The 16129-nt window shown below is 47.3% G+C and overlaps 1 protein-coding gene across 1 annotated transcript in view; it reads left to right on the top strand.

Annotated features, from left to right (window-relative positions):
* Window positions 1-1547: 1547 nt before the first annotated feature.
* PARD6G (par-6 family cell polarity regulator gamma) overlaps window positions 1548-16129 on the top strand; it is a 69324-nt gene continuing 54742 nt past the window's right edge. The window contains exons 1-2 of the mRNA XM_075494244.1: window positions 1548-1857; window positions 15405-15627. Coding sequence (XP_075350359.1) covers window positions 1786-1857; window positions 15405-15627 — 295 coding nt within the window. The 5' untranslated portion in view covers window positions 1548-1785. The remainder of the gene's footprint in view (window positions 1858-15404; window positions 15628-16129) is intronic.

Genomic DNA, 16129 nt, shown 5'->3' with positions numbered 1-16129 from the left:
ATACCAGTATTTCCCCCCTTGGAGGTTACATGACTAGACTGGTCCTTATCTACTGATTAACTTCACTCCAGTGAACTGGCCTTGTTGCTCCAGATGTTGAACTACTAAACCATATGGATCCAGCTGTTGGATTTCAAGGTCTATCTTTAAATGGAAACATCCCAAAAGGGATGTTCAGCCCCGGAGCACCCCAGGGATGCTGTATCTCCACAGCTCGGCCTTGGCCATCACAGCAGGAAGGCGAAGCCGCTGCCTTGCTCATGCTAAGATAAAAAGAGGGAAAGATCAAGTTCATGCAAACATTTCCTTTCTCAGCTCTTGAGACTTTATTTTTCCAGTTTAACTTACAGCAAGCCTTCCAAATACAGTGCAAGCCCAGAACATGTGGCAAATGTTCATTTCAGATCCATTTTCCAATAAGCTGGAGCTGGTTTGTAGCTGGGGCATCTGCTTTGATCCTCCCACTTGGAGTCACATGAAAAGCCAACTCAGTTCTTTTTTTGCCCCTAAATTCATGGGTATTCCCCGTCACTGCCATTGACACCTGCCCAGCGGGTCTGGAGAAGGGGAGATGGGTGATCTGTCACGTCTGCTAGGACTTTATGCTCCTTCCTTAGATGGGCAGACGATCCTAGGAGATGTTGAGCAGTAGAAAACTGGCTGCACAGGTCCGTGCCTTGTCCTCGGCTTCTTTACACCATGACTGACGTTTTGGGCAGGACTGTGTAGGAAAAAATACCACCGTCAAAGACGCCCAGTGACTAAAAGAAATTGAAGGGAAAAGGTCTGTTAGAATTATAAAGGCCCTTGGCAAAAGATGGAAAGAAAAAAGTTCCTTCGAGATTCTCAAATTAATAACCTACCTAATTAATAAGGGCTGCTAGCAGAGGGAGGCAGTCCACTGATTTATTTCAAGGAGGGAGTGGTGGAAACTCTCCTCCCAAACCTGACGACCTGTGGTCTCCAGTTAATGACCTGCAGCACTTCCCAGATGCCAACACTCTTTATGAATGACCGGCGCTGCCCGGAAGTTTGGCGCGGGTCTCCGCGGCTCGCAACGGCACCTCCGGGCACCCCCGCGCTGGGGGGCACCCGGCGCACGGCGGCCCGCGGCTGCTTTGGGTGCGCTTTCTGCATCGTAAACGACTTCGGCAGCGGGGCCGCTCACCGCCCGTGAGAGCGGGCAGGTGCAGACGCCTGCCCAGCGCCGGGGCCGAACGCCGCCCCAGAACGAAGCGATTTTACCCTGCGCCTGCACCGCTGCCAGCCTCTCGGGGCAACGGCTTACAGCGGCGCCCCGGCAGCCCCTCCAGCCCCGCTACCGCCCGTCCTCGGGGGCACTCAGTCTCACCCTCAAGGCGGGCAACCCCCGCAGCCGCCGGCCGCGCCCGCCCCCGCCTCCCCCGCGGCCGCGCACCGCGCACACGCCCGGGGCCGGGGCGCGCCGGAGCCCCGCGGCCGCCGAGGGGCGGGGCGTCGCCGGGCGGGGCGGGGCCACGCGGTGGGGTGGGCGTGGCCGCGGGCGTGGCCTGCCGGCCCAGGCGCCCGCCCGCCGCCAGCCGCGGGCGCGCGGCTGTTGGGAGCGGAGCGCGAGGCCGGCGGAGCGGCCGCTCTCATTGGCGCGCCGGGACAAAGTGGCCGGAGCGGAGCGGTAGCGGGGCGCCGCGTGCCGCCTGCCGCGCGCGGGGCGATCGGCTCGCGGGGGCGGCCCGGGGGCGCGCGGCCCGCGGCGGGCGGGAGGCGGCGGCGGCGGCGCGGGGAGGGGAAGGCAGCGGGGCCGGGAAGATGAACCGGAGTTTCAACAAATCTCAGACTCTGCGGTATCTGGAGTGCAGCGCGGTGGAAGTGAAGAGTAAGGTGAGGAGAGCGCGGCGCGGCCTCGACCGGCGGCGGCCGGGTGCGCCCCTGCCCGGCCCGCTCCCGGCGGCTCTCCCGAAAATGAATGGAGCCCCCCTCGGCATCCCTCACACCCCCCCGCCGCCTCCCCGCCCGATGCTGCCGGAGCCGTGCCCCAGCCGCAGCCCGGAGAGCGGTGACGGGCTGGCGGCAGCCCGCGGAGAGGCGGGATCCCGGCTCCGGGCACAGCTCCCGGCCTCGCCCCCGGCGAGCCGCCCCTGCCCGGCGTGAGGCTGTGGCGGCGGCGCGACCCTTCCCCGCCCGCCCCCGGGGCGGCGGCGGCGGCGGGGCCGGGGCGGGCGGGCGCCGGGGCCCCGCGCCCGCCGCTCCCGCTCGATCTTTTGTTTCGCCGCGGGGACTTCGGCGCTAACTTTGTGGGGCAGCTCGGAAAGCGCCGGTCGCCGGGCCTGGCGGGAGGGCTGGGGCTCGGGCCGGGGGCGCCGGTGGGCGGGTGGGAGGCCGGAGGCGGTGCCGCCCCCGGGGTGCTCCTGCTCCCCGCAGCCGCGGGGGTACGCCGCCCGGGTCCTTCGCCATCTCCCGGGTGGTGGGTCGGGTCCCCCGGCGCGGTTTGGCTGGAGGAGCGGAGGACTGGGAGGGAGGTGGCCGGGTCCCCTCGGCCGGTGCTGGCAGCGCCGAAATCCTGCTGTAGATCCGAGTCGGAGAAGCCAGAGCGAGGCCTGCGGGAAACTTCACCCTCCTGTGGCTGTTTTACCAGGTGTTACCTGGGGGTGCCGGCACCCGCCATAAGCCGGTCAGCTTCTGCACGCTTGTATTGTTGGGGAAGGAGTTGTGGTCTGCAGGGCTGTCATGTGCAGAAACAGCTGTCTGCCGGATTTCGGCTTCTTAAAATGATGATACCGGTTGTCTGTGTCTATGGTTGGTCTTGCTGAGCTCTCTTCAAGAGGCTCTGGTCGCTCTTGGTTGAACCAGCACATCAAAATCTTGCCTGCCACCTCTGTGGGCAAAAATAAGTAGCATTTAAGCAAAACTGAGAAATCTCCCTGGAAGCCTGTGTTTTATATACATATAACAGAAAAGGCATAGGCAATGCATAAGTTGAAAAGAGTACAGAGTAACGTTAGCATGTCCTGGAATTGTGCACAGCCCTGATCACCTGCTGAGATGGTATTGGAGGCGATGTCTTTGGGAGTTGGTGCTCGGTGCTCCCCATTTTTGTCCCTTGCTGCTGTTAATATTTGCATTCAGATCAAACAGCCTTGAGCAACACATAGATCTGAGGATGGTCGGATGGCTTCAGTGGGAGAACAACTTTATGTCCAAGGAACTCTCCAATCATTTCTACATGTGGCACTTTAAATGTAGGTTGAGGCCCTTATTTCCTAACCTCCTGTTGCCACTTGAAGAGGCTCAGCTGGCCTGGAAAGTTCCATCCTGCTTCCAGTGCTGGAAAGTTTTGGTTCAGTTTGTACTGCTTCTAAGGTGTAACCCACCCACAACATTCATTGAGGCCCCCAAATGCTCCAGATCCTGGTTTCTAGTTACTGAGTTATACCCCGTGCACTGTATGAGCTTCAAACAAAAACCTTGACCACAGATAAGAATTTTTTTTAAGTTCATCCTCTCTCTTCTACTTTAATATTGCCATAGCTTGAGTTTGTTCTATTAACAATTAAAAAGCAACCTTATAACGAACACTTCGTAGCCTCCTTTACAGCTGCAGGAATCCTGTAAGTGAATCCTATGTTACTGTATAGACACAGAGTGATTTAGGGCGGTTGCAGGTGTACGAATGACTGCGGATTTCTGGAGAGAAGGACAATGAACTTGTGTGGGTGCAAGGGGTTTACTGGAGGTCTTCTGTCGCTCCGGGTTGTCACTGCTGATGGCCCAGAAGTTACTTTAGAGAACTGTACTGCATTGGAAGGAAACTTAAAATAGAGGCTAAATTCAAAATATCCTGCTGAGGGTCTACACCCAGTGATGATCCATTAACGTGCAGCGTGGGTCAGTGGAGGCTGTGCTGTTGTATTTCCTGGTGCTGGTGGGGTTATACTGTTAGCATGACTTGTGCGCAATAACATCTAGACTGTTTATGTAGCAGGCTGTTGCAGGTTGTTGGCAAACAGAGGTTGGTACTGACATTGCAAGATGGTTTTCTTTTGTCTGTAAAGCTCGTAGGTTCCCTCTCACGGAGTTACTCTTCAGTGGTTAGAAGTAGACCCAGTGAAAGGCTCTGGCCAATGATACCTGGCAAGGTAGTATAAAGACCTTATACGTCTTGTTAAAACATGGTAATATTGTAGGGTTGGTTATGATGCTGTCTGTCCTGTCCCTGTGGATCACTGGGTTGTCCTGCTGTGATCGTCTAGAAATACGGATTGGTTTTCTTTTTTTGATTGGGTGGACTGTCTAACGCTGGGGAAACAAAAAGATTCAATTATGCAGCTTTTGGTAGCTGCGTGTAGTCAGCCTTTTAAACATTTAGTTGCCTGTGTTTTGTAAGTACGAAGCCTGTCCGGACTTGCCTGAGAACTCGAAAGTTGAGTCTGAGAACTCATGATTTTGCAGCTATCGCCTGAGAGTGCAGGTTGCCAGGTGAGCGGAGGTGGGTGCAGCTCAGCCTCTGCGCCAGGGCATGCTGTTGGCCGGGGATCAAGGGATTCTCGGGTGGTTTTTCAAAGGCTGGGGAAGTGGCGGGCCGTGGGCAGGTGGAATCCCTTTTAGCAGAGGAGCCAGGTGTGAGAGAGCACTGCTTTTACACAATGGCATGAAATAGCTTTTCTCCTTCTCTGAAGATTGAGTTGGACGTGCAGGAGCTCTGGAAAAAATAGCTGTGGGGAGTCAGATGGGCGATAGTCTGCAAATGTTGGGTTTCTGATAGCCCCGCCTCTGTTATGATAACCAGGTGGTTCCTTCCTTAAGGATAAACCACCATCCAGCTGGTATGTTGCATTAGTCATGATTCAGAAATGGCTCCTGTGAAAACTGACCAAGATTTTCCTGGACTTCCTGAGTTTCTTTTCTTTTCTCCAAAAGAAAGTTCTTGAAAGTTGGTTTGTGCCCTTGATTATTGGAAGGGGAGAGTTTGTCAGATCCTTAGTACCATACTGGGTAAGACACTTCTCTGGCAATCCCCAAGTATCCTTAAGTTTTCAGATTCCTGATGTGTGTCAGAGGATTATTTAAAAAAAAAAAAAGGGGGGAGGGGGGAGAAGAAAGGAGGGAGCATCTTCGTGGCTGAACTCACTCCAGTTTTTCAACATCCTTCTTGTGCTGAAGGGCCAAAAAGCACAGGCAGTATTCCTCTTTCCTTGTCCAGTAGACGTGTGAGCTTTGTGGATGATCAGATTTCAGCGGGTCTAAACCAGCCTGTACCTTCCCTGGACCTAGACTGACCCATCACCCCCTGGAGAGTGGCCCAGGAGCATGCTTCAGCTCCTGACACTCATGTCTGTGGATATTTTAATGCCTTGTGACTACCCGGTGGGGACATTCACAGTGATAACGTTCTTTGGCTACATGTCTTTGCAGAAGGATGAGCTTTGTGGCGCTGTGTAATGCCTTTTGGTGTATGTCACATCTGTTTTTCTCTGGGTGACTGCAGGGTGCTGAAGAAGCCTCTCGGATCACTGTGTTGCAGCAAATACTGAAGGGGAAAATAGAGCACCAGCCATCTGTGTGCACCTCTGTTCTCAGACATGGCAGTGATGGGAATTGCTATAGTCTTCTGCTTTAAGAAGTCCTCTTCCTTCGGGCTTTGTGCTTCCTCCCTTCCTCTGTCTCCTCCCATGAGAGCTGGCCTTGTAATCAAAACACTTAAAAGCTTATTGCTAGATAGGAAAGCGGAAGGATAAAGAGAAACCTGCTTAGAAATTGGCACATGTCTTAGGAAACATTAATTGAATTGTAATTACACCTTATCCTTCTTCTCTTGTCTTTCACGACAGAATACATTAGAAGTTCAGTTCTTGTCAAAGTGTTGTCTGTGTAGCTCAAGATTAATGTTTCAGCCCTTTTAGACAGGATCTGAAAACACATTATCTTGCTGGCTTTAAACAACTGTGTATTCTCATGTGTCTAGTACTTACTGGCTCCTTTCCCCCGTCGGGTGACAAGTGAAGTATCTGTCCCCTCTGAAGAAATTGCCTCTAATCTCTGAAAAAGGTTTCCAGATGATCCTTTCTCTTCTCTCTTTTACCAAGAGCTCCAGCGCATGTGATGTGTGGGGCTTTTTTGTTTGTTTTGTTAAGAGTCCTGCCTGTGGCCACGAGATCCCAAACCTATTTTTCATTTTCTCTCCTTAGCTTTAAAGAGAGGTTGCAGGCCTCTTTTCCCATGAGTGTAAGTCTACAGAAGAACAAATACTTTTAAAATAGGAGTTCCTACATTGATGGTGAGACTTCTCTTTAATTACAGCTCCATGTAGCCAATCTTCTCTTGTACTGCTCTGAGTGAAAAGATTTTTTTTTTTTCTTGAATTGTATATACAGCTTTTCAAATAGAAGGGTAGCTATCAGCCCAAGTGTATGTTTCTTTTCCAGTCACTTGGATATTCTGGAATAGTAAAGGTGTAAGATTGCCTCAAGCCTTTAAATGGTAGCCCTTTGAATTGTTTGTGAAAGTGTGGTTTTTTGCACTTTGAAACTGACAGTTTTATGGTTTTGGCTTAAAAGCAGCAGAAAAGTATTTCTCTGCTACTACTATATTATTTCCTGCAAGCTGTAGGTACAAGTAAGAATTCATTTTCATGTTTTCAAAAGTGGGTAAATGCACCCATGGTTCCCTGAAAAATAGTCCTTTGGAAAAAAAAAAACCCTTTTTGTTGCTGAACAATAGGAACTTCTGATGATGGCTGAGGATTATAAAAGCGCAGTTACCTGACTCAAGTGCTGACTGTGACATTTCTGCTGTATTAATAGTGTAATGTCTTCTTGCATTACAAACTGATTTACAAATTAACAATAATGTGATTAACATCCTACTACTATAAACAAACCCATTAAGATAAATATATCCAGTTAACTGTAACCATATTTTTTCCTCTTCTCCCATCCTGTTTTGAATTTGTACCAGTAAATGTTCGTGTTCAGATGGATGCTGCAAATGGATTTTTAGTAAATTTTCAATCATATTTTGATGCATGTATAGACTGATACTGCTGTGGACCTTGAAGACAGAGAGCATGTTTGGGATCAGCTATGCTCTGTGCTCTTATGAAGTTGCTAGCAGATAAAATGATGTGTTTTGGTCTTGGGCAAGTGTAGAAGTCTTCAGCAAGCCTGCCCAACTGCTAGATTGATGAAATATCCAAACAGCTTGTGGGTGGTTTGTCCTGCTCATGTGTCATCTCCTCTTCTTAGGAGGAGTGTACCTGTGCTTGTTACATTAAGATAGCTGTTTTAAACCTTTCACATCCCTTTCCCCTCCCGCCCCACCTCCAAAAGTTGCTGATACTGCTCAGACGCCTTAGCAGTATTACATGCCCACATAACTGTTTAGCTATTACAGTATATATACACACATTGTGTATTTGAAAGGTATAAAGTATAACATCAAGCAGCATTATAACTGTAGCAATAGCGGTAAGAGCAAACTTGCTTTTACTAGTCCCCTGTAAAGGGATTTTAAAGGTCTGGTTCTTCTCTATCTGGTGTTAACTAAGTGAGAGAGGTCTACAAATTGTGTTTTCCAGCCTTTTGTACTTTGATTTCACTCTGACCCTGAAGACTTACAGGCCTTCTGAAGTTTTAAGAAATGTTTTCCATGTGTAGCACACTTCAAAATTGATCTAAAAGCATCACTCTCTTTAAACCTACAGGATGTTAAAACAGACATTAAGTCTGCTTTAAGTTTTTAAGCAGTACTTTAGATTCTTCCAAGTTAAGGTCATACTTGTCATACCTAGAATAAAACTAAAATAAGTGCAATGAAAAGCCCTGTAACCAACTGATTTAACTTCTGGTTTTGAGCTTCAAAACATATTTGATTATATGCAAACCAAATGTGGCACGGACTCAGAAAACCGCAATGCTTCCCCCTCTCAAATGAAGACAGTATGCCACAGCCATAGCAACTTGAGATGGCCTGGATTGTTGCAAAACGTGTCAAGAGAAAGAGACTGTAAACGTTAATCTCTTAAGAAATCTTGCCTCTGTTCCTTTCCCTCCCAGTTTGCTGAGCTTCTGAGAGCAGGTACTGTATCTATTCTGATGTGCTAAACAGCATCTACTAAACCCCTGGTTCCTCTGTTATTACAAATCTCTGTTTTTCATAGTAGAATGACTTTCTGAAGTGGTCATACGTAGTAAACTTAAGTCTGTCTTTAAATGCTTAGGTGACTTGAGAGAAAGTGACCACAGCTTAACCAGTTACCACGCAGCAGCTGAGCCACAACAGTTGGTCCTGTGCATGCTTGCTGCCCCTCACACATCAGAGGCCAAACTCTTCAGCTGAAAAGGTGTTGGACAGACAAGTAATTTTGTGATAGTTCTGTTCAGGTGACAGCTGCAATAAGCACCAGTACGGTGTAAGTATCTTCTCAGAGCTATACTTTGGCGCTATGTGAGCAGTAGTGCCTGTAGGAGATACAGGGAAGGCTGTGCTTTGAGCTACTTGGCTTTGCAGAGCATGGGATGGAGGATATGCTCTGGTGCTAGGGTTATGGTCTCAGGTCCTGTGTAACAAAAAAAAAAGTTAAAATCTAGTTACTGAAAGATAGTTCCTCTGACAATGTTCCCAAAGTTAGCAATCTGTTACAGGCTTGGGTGCTAGCTGTGCTAACCGGATGGTTATCAATAACCCTACAATGCCTTGACCAGAAGGCTAGGGCTCCTACCTTGTGTTTCAGCACCTCCCATACTCTCCTATTCTTGATCCTGCCTCCGGGTTCTCACCTTTGCTTTTGTAATCATTTTTAGCCTAGTAACTTGGGAATTTCTGGTCTGCTTAAAACTTCAGCCAGCCAGGCTGTCTTATGTGAGCAGTCTTCTGAATTTTAGTCTCGCCGCACTGAAACAGTCCTAAAGGACACTGAACAATGGACCTTTAATTTGCCCAGGTGCTCTTTAAAGTTGAAGAGTTGTTTACAGCCAAGTCAGAAAGGAATGTCTCCTGTGTGAGGCTAAAATACCTGTGGAGGCTCTGTCTGGCAGGCTGTAGGACTAGCCACCTCCAAGGAGTTCTTCAGGGGTGCAATTAATAGTGCTTTCCTCAGTAGTCCCGTATCATTCCCTTTGTAAGAGACTTTGCGCGCACTTAATCTGGGCTTTTAGTAACCAAGAAATGCTCTTCTGAGGATTGATTGCTTGCCCCTAACTACCTTTACAATGCAGGCCAGAAGTTAAAGATGAAATGTACCTTTGGAGACATTCCCTTCCTCTAAGTGAAGGCAAAATCTCCCAGTACAGAGGTAGTCCCGTTCCCATTGGAAATTCCTGAAGTTAATTGAGGCAGAAATGTCTGGGGCAGGGTGTGGTGCACCAGCCCCAGGGCCACCTGGCCTGGGGCCATCCCTCCTGCTTCCACCCTGCACAGCTGTTCCCAGTCCCCTGTCAGGTCTGGCTAGGGGGGTGTGTGTGTGTGTGCATCAAATTACTTCTCTGCAGCTGTTGTTGGCCCTGAGCTCATGAAGAAACCGGTGGTGGAAACTAAAAGGGTCTTAAATAAGTTTGCAACCAGCCAGAGCCCTTACTGGTTACAGGTGTCTTGTAACCATGCAGGTATCTCTCTTAGTAAATGTTCAGAAAATGGTTTGCTCTTGCTAGAAATCTGTACTAGTGCAGGGCTGCCTCTCTGCAGGAAGCTAGGCTCGCGGGTTTGTCTCGTGTTGGCCAGACCTCCTGAGTCAGTGGTCCTTTGTCCCTCTGGGCGACAAGGTGCCAAACATTATTTCCCCCTTGTGCTGATGGTGACATGCCATGGATGTATGTATCCCATGCTGTATTTGTGGTAAAGCTGTGTGGTGTGATGGTGGGTGTGGTGCTTGGTGTTCCCTTGAAAATACAGCATGAGCTTGGTCTATATCCTTTGCAAACAGACTTTGGTTTGTTTCCAGCGATGTAGGGGACTGGAAGAAAAAGGAAGAGATTTGCTTTTGGGGAGGTAGACCAACCACTTAAGGCAAAGATTTATTTTAAAGGCTTTGCTGCGAACGACTGCTTCTTGAAGGAGAACAGCACTGTGGGTTTAAATATTAAGAGTTGAGGCAGTGAGGAAGGCTGGCACTGTGTGCTGCTTGGAGGCAGTACTGACTGAGAGGTGGTAGGGAGAAAGCAGCTACGCAGGTGACCTGATAGGAGAGGAGCTGCTGGAGCATGGGTGGCAAAGAAAGGCATGATGCGTCCAGAAGAACGGGCTGGGAAAATAGCTTTTGTGTGAATAGCTATTTTCACAGACTACCACCAACTAAGAAATAGTTGGGTGGCAGTGAGGCAAAATGGTATTTAGGAAAGCTACGGAAAGGTAAAGAGCAGCAGTCAAGGCAAAGTCCAGCTGTGCAGTTAAGTAGCTGAATGGTGGCCATGGATTTAAGATATTGGGCAGAAAAGATCTGGGTAATTAACATATAGATATATGCAACTGCCTGGATGAAGGGTGGTACTGGAGTTACAGGTGCTGGGGAAGGCAGTGTAATGCTCTTGTGCCCAACAATCATGAAAGAAAGTATCTGAAGCAGGGAAAAGGGTAAGCTTAGCTTTAAGTTGCCCTTGAGTTGGTAGCTGAACATCTGTGAAGAGATCAATAAGAGCTTGCATGGGAGGTGTGTCTCATGAACAGAAGTTGATCTGAGAGTGATGGGAACAGAGAAAGAAGCTGAATTTGTCTTCTGAGTAGATGCAGAAGAGAGAAAAGTGTTGTCATGGGCTGAGCCTCACAGACTGCTGGAAAGGGTTGGAGGAGTTGCAAAGGCTGTTCTTCAAATGAAAAGCAGAGACATGAAACATTGTGTCCAAGAAGCATGAAAAAGAAAGGGAACCACTGAGTTTCTTTGAGGGTCCAGATAAACTATTCTAAGAATTGAAGATACTGAGCATGGCTGTATTTTTATGGGGGAGTGAAAAGGGAGAATACAAGGGAGAAGGGTAGGAGTATGGCACGATGCCAATCAGGAGAAAAGTTTGATGGAGAAGGTGGTGAAATTGTGTCTGTGATGGGGTTCCTACGAAGGGCAAATAGAAGAGAGGCTGTCTTGCTCTTGTGACTGTCTCTTGGAAGAAATAGCAAGAGGTGAGCAGGGGACTGAGCAGAACATGAAATCCCACACTTCCCACCAGCTTGATCATTGGGATGAAGCAGAGCTGCTTTGGGGCAGGCGGTTGAAGGGGAGAAGAGAGAACTTGTTGCAGAGAACATCTGCTTGGTTGGTGGCATCTTGCCACTAGCGACAACCGCCGTGAGACTGGGAGCAGAGAAAGAGAGTGCTGGGTGAGCTGGGGAAGATGTGGCTAGGGGAGAAAGAGGGAACAGAGACATAAATGTGACAGCAGAGCTCTGAAGTCCCAGATTAAGTCAGCCAGCACAAACCCATTTACATTCAGTCTTCCCTCCTCCTCTATCTTGGCCTCTGCTCCTTCTCACTGATAAAGCAGCCCTGATCAGGTCTTCCCCATTTTGAAAATCTCGCAGGTAAGCAGAAATTACAGTCTATGCAATGATGAAAGTGTTTGTTTTTCTTTCTGCTCCTGATATTTACTTCATGGGAGAAGTAGGTGGCTAACGTAATTCATGTTTATTGCTAAATGTTGCTCTTTGATGTTTTCTTATTACAATAGCCTGAACTCAAAGCCAGCAATAAACTAGAGGGATGGCACCTCATAAACATAGGGCTTCATTTTTGACGCTGTAAACTTTTTGAAACTTAAAAGTTAAAGAAAAAAAGTTGGTCTCTTGCTTGCAAATAACTCTTCCATTTCAGTTCACAAAATAGCAACCCTCCAAGTAAACAAACCTCAATCCTGTTCCCTCCTCTCTTCTGACCTCTGGTCTGCCCTAGCCAGAAAAAAAAAAAAACCAGTTGATTGCTCTTGGTCAGCCTGTGTAAGTTTTGGTCAGCTAGCTGTGACTTTCCTCTTCTTTAACACAACTTTTATCGGAATGCTTTGTTTTTTCTTTTTTTTTGCTAATTTTTCTTGGCATCTGTTTTTGCTCAGGGTTCCTGCTTGATATATAGCATTTTGTTGGGTGCTGTTTGACATATAGCTGCAGACAGCAAGTATAGCAGCTGGCTGATACTTGGGAGGATCTTGGGACAGAGCTTATTCTTTGTGAAACAAAATGTACAATTCTTTCTAGTTTTTTTCAGTCATAATTAGCTCTGTCAGACTAAATTCTTTTAAGTTCCCTTGGACCCTCCTGTACTCTGACTTCTGCAATACTAGGTGCAGTATTTGCATTAGATAAATAGATCAGAGTCATTTACTTCATTATGGAAAACTAATCTGCTTGTTAAAACTGTTAGTTTATCAAACAGTGTAATACAGCATTGTTCTGGCAGAGACTGCTGGCAGACACCAGTCCTTGCGTCTCTTTCTGTGGAGGGGTATACTAAAGATGAACTTTGTTTGTAGCTTAGGAAAGCAGATAGTCATCTTGGCTATCTGTGCAGAGCCCTCAGAATTTGTAGTTTCTGGAAGATGTGTGGTGGATGTTATCTTGAAATCCTGGCTGAATACAATGCAGAGCACCCAGTTGCCAAGCTGTGCGGTACTGCAAAACCTATTATTACTGCGATACTCTCTATCAGCCTCATTAGGGATGATGAATGAACGGTCACTGCTGAAGCATTTTTTCCCCCTCTTCTGAAAAGACCCGTTGACAATGGCTGCTGCCCGTGTATATGCACGGGGTGAAATAATCAGCTAAACTACTACTACAGTAATACTATCCTTTAAATAACAAAACATCATCCGCATTATCTGCTTAAATCTCTTTCGAAGAGACTTCCCTCCTCCTACTCCTCTCTGCAGAATCGCTTTCTAGCTCCCTTGCCTTAAAGGGCTGCAAAAAGCACAAGTGAAATTGCTTGCATTTGTTTATCGTTGTCCCGTTCCTAGGTGAAGGAAGTTGTCTCTTGGGCTTTCCTGAGGCTTGAAAGTGTGAAGGAGTTCATTTGACTATACGGCGTTCGCATCAGACCTCAGCGCCCCGAGCCTGCAGTTGCATCCCTGTGGGTGGACTGTTACCCACACCTCACGCTCCACTGATACAGTCCTGTCTAGTGTGCCCCCGGGGGTTAGGCTGGGAGGCCTGGCCCTTTCACCAGCTGTCCTCCCCTCATGTGGCAGCTGAAGCTGAACTTTGGGCCATACCAGTGGCCCAAAGTTCAGCTTAAGGGCCCAAAGTTCAGCTTAAGTTCAGTTTATGGGCCATACCAGTGGCCCAGTAACCATCCTTGCTTCTTTCCTCTCTCCCTTCCCATGTCCCTTTCCCGCTGGGTGCGATGCCCCGGCACGGGAGCTGGCCCGCGCCTCGGCGCGTGCGTCGGGCAGCGCAGGACCGATGGGCACGGCAGGCTGTGCGGGGCAGGTGTCCGGGTGGTTGTGTAGGACGGGCGTTGTACTGGCTGGGGTGAGGCTGCACAGCATCTGCTTCCTTGCAAGTACCGTGCATGCTAATGGTCCTGAACAAGTTGTCTATCCGGTAAACAACTGGCTACCGGGATTGGCATCCGAACACCCTGGCCTGGCGCTTTTTCGGCTAAAGGAATCCTTTGTTCCTGTTCAGGTGTGCGGAGCAGGAGATGCAGCCCTAAACAAAGGCTGCAAAGATCTTGTTCCTGCCCCTTTAGTTTACCGTGTAGATGTTAAACTTGTCACTTGAAGATGGTTGCTTCTTGTTTGAATCTAGGAAAAAGGAAACTTTAACATACTTTTCAAATAAAAAGACTTAAGCTTTTTTCCAGTTTGAAATGTGTCAACAGAAGTAATTCGCTGCTTGGATTTTTCTGGAGAGGAGCAGGGGGTGGAGGACAAAGGAGGACTGTGTTTCCTCCATTGGAACCAGCTGTGGTTTGTTCGGCTTTTGTGCATTTGGATGGGCACTCTGAATTGGAATCCAAACTGGAACTAGCAGTTAATATTACAAACAAGCAGCATAATTTCACTAAACAAGCTTTCAGATGATCACAACTAGGCTTTGTTGCTGAAGAGTGGGATTTTCATAACTGCGGAAGTAATTTGAGAACATGCTTGCACCCAAAGCCAGTAGGGTTGGTTTGGGTTTTTTTTGGTTTTTTTTTTTTTTGCTTGAAGATGGTTATAGTGATGATTCATACTTTTGTCAGTCTCAGCAAAAGAGTGGCTTGCATGTATAAGTTGATTTAACATCCGAGAACCTCTAAGCAAGTCATTCTCCATTTTGAGGAAGAATTTATAGAAAATACCCGATTTCTTTTTTTTTTTTCCTCCTCCTCCTTTGTTTGCTTGTTAGGGTTTTTTTGTCTTTGGTTTCTTGCCCTGGTATTGACTGACTTTGCAAATGAGAACTTCCATGAGATCCTAGTCACAGCCTTCCTTGTTTTTGGATTTGTGGATGTGGTTCCATGCTTCCAGGAATGAGTTAGCATGATTGAGAGGTTCAGTTGATGAACAGTAGTTTACTAGTACTGTTCAATCTGAGTTATGAAACTAAATGTACCAGAAAGATGATTTAAGCTACTTAGTTTAACTAGATGCCTGTTTTTTCACTCTCTTCATTTCCTTGATTTGAGAATTGAATTTTTTTCTTCCTGTTCTTAATAGCGTATTTGGTTTCTAATATCAGAAATAAGGTCCATTGAAATCTTTTCCGCAATCACTTTCCAACTTATTTTAAACAACTTCATGGATTTATAACACTTTCAATTGTCTTGTGCCAAATCACATCTTTTTTTTTTTTTTAACAGCCACTTACTGGTCTGTAAAGCTTCAAAAATAAAAACCAGTGGAGTGACAGAAAAATTAAACCCATGAAAACTAACTTAGAATAAGAACTTTCTTCCTCCTATATGGATACCAGGAAATTCAGAGGGTGTGTAGAGTGAGTGTATTTCCTAATAACAAGCTGTGTGCTCGCATACCACACTTCTTTAAAGGTCTTGTGGTTGGGGTCCCAGTGGTATTGATGGGAAACGTGCAAAGAATTTTTATAAGGTTGGTTGAATAGCTGAGTAACTTCTTTTGAAAGCAGTAGAGTGAACACTTCTGCTTCAGAGAAGAATGGTTCTGTGGATGCCTGAGATGATGATAATGAATGATAGCACTTCAAAGTTAAATCCTACAAATTCAATTATCCTCTAGAGGATTTAATGAATACTTAATATTTAAAAAATACACTTTCTTTTAAGGTAGCACACTTGAGCATACCTATTGTCAAGCAGGGTGGTGCCTTGGTAGCCATGGTTATATTCTAATGTGAGGAACTAAAAGGTCATTTGTAGACTTGAAAGCACTGATATGTGACTATATTTGTCATAGGAGAGAGGTGATGTATACCATGTTCAAATGCCAAGCTAGAGCATTGGGCTGTGGTGATGTTTGACAGCAGACGCTCTTGTTTGTTTTCTCTTGCAGTTTGGGGCAGAGTTCAGAAGGTTCTCCCTGGATCGCTACAAGCCAGGAAAGTTTGAAGACTTCTACAAACTAATTCTTCACATTCATCACATAGCCAACCTGGAAGTGATGATTGGATATGCTGATGTGCATGGAGACCTTCTCCCTATTAATAACGATGACAACTTCTTCAAGGCTGTTTCAAGTGCTCATCCACTGCTCAGGGTTTTTATACAAAGACAAGGTAAGATGCAATTTCATTTCAGTGCCTTGAAGTGTGCTGGGGCAAGGTGAAGAGTGGATTTGTGGCCCCCATTTAGAGGCTGAAATGATGTAAGAGGGACCTAGGAGCCCTCTTACTCTTCCTCTCAGGCACTTCATTACAACTTACAGGAATCGCATGACTTCAGGGCAGGTAGAGGGACTGCATTGCTGCCTGTAAGGTCTTTGAAGGATAACATGCTAAGAATCACCGTGAGCCTCTTGTTTTCTGAGGAGAATGTACCTGGTGCTGCTGGTATTGTATCATCACTTGAGCGTGCCAGCTGCACTGCTTGTTTGAGAGAGCTGTGAGGAGGGAGGGGATCCTAGTGTTGTACTACTACTTCACACTTAGAAATCTTACCTATCCATCTTGATAGTCAGTGTCATACCCAAGTGATTCAGGCCTGTGTAGTGTGTGAATGCTCACAGATATGTAGCTAAAAAAAAAAAAAAAGTTCTGTCACAAATGAGGTCTTGTTGGC

Source organism: Mycteria americana, chromosome 2, assembly GCF_035582795.1.
Source record: "Mycteria americana isolate JAX WOST 10 ecotype Jacksonville Zoo and Gardens chromosome 2, USCA_MyAme_1.0, whole genome shotgun sequence".
NCBI classification, from domain to species: domain Eukaryota; kingdom Metazoa; phylum Chordata; class Aves; order Ciconiiformes; family Ciconiidae; genus Mycteria; species Mycteria americana.
The sequence above is the reverse complement of the archived record's forward strand: the minus strand, read 5'-3'. Positions and strand labels throughout refer to the sequence as shown.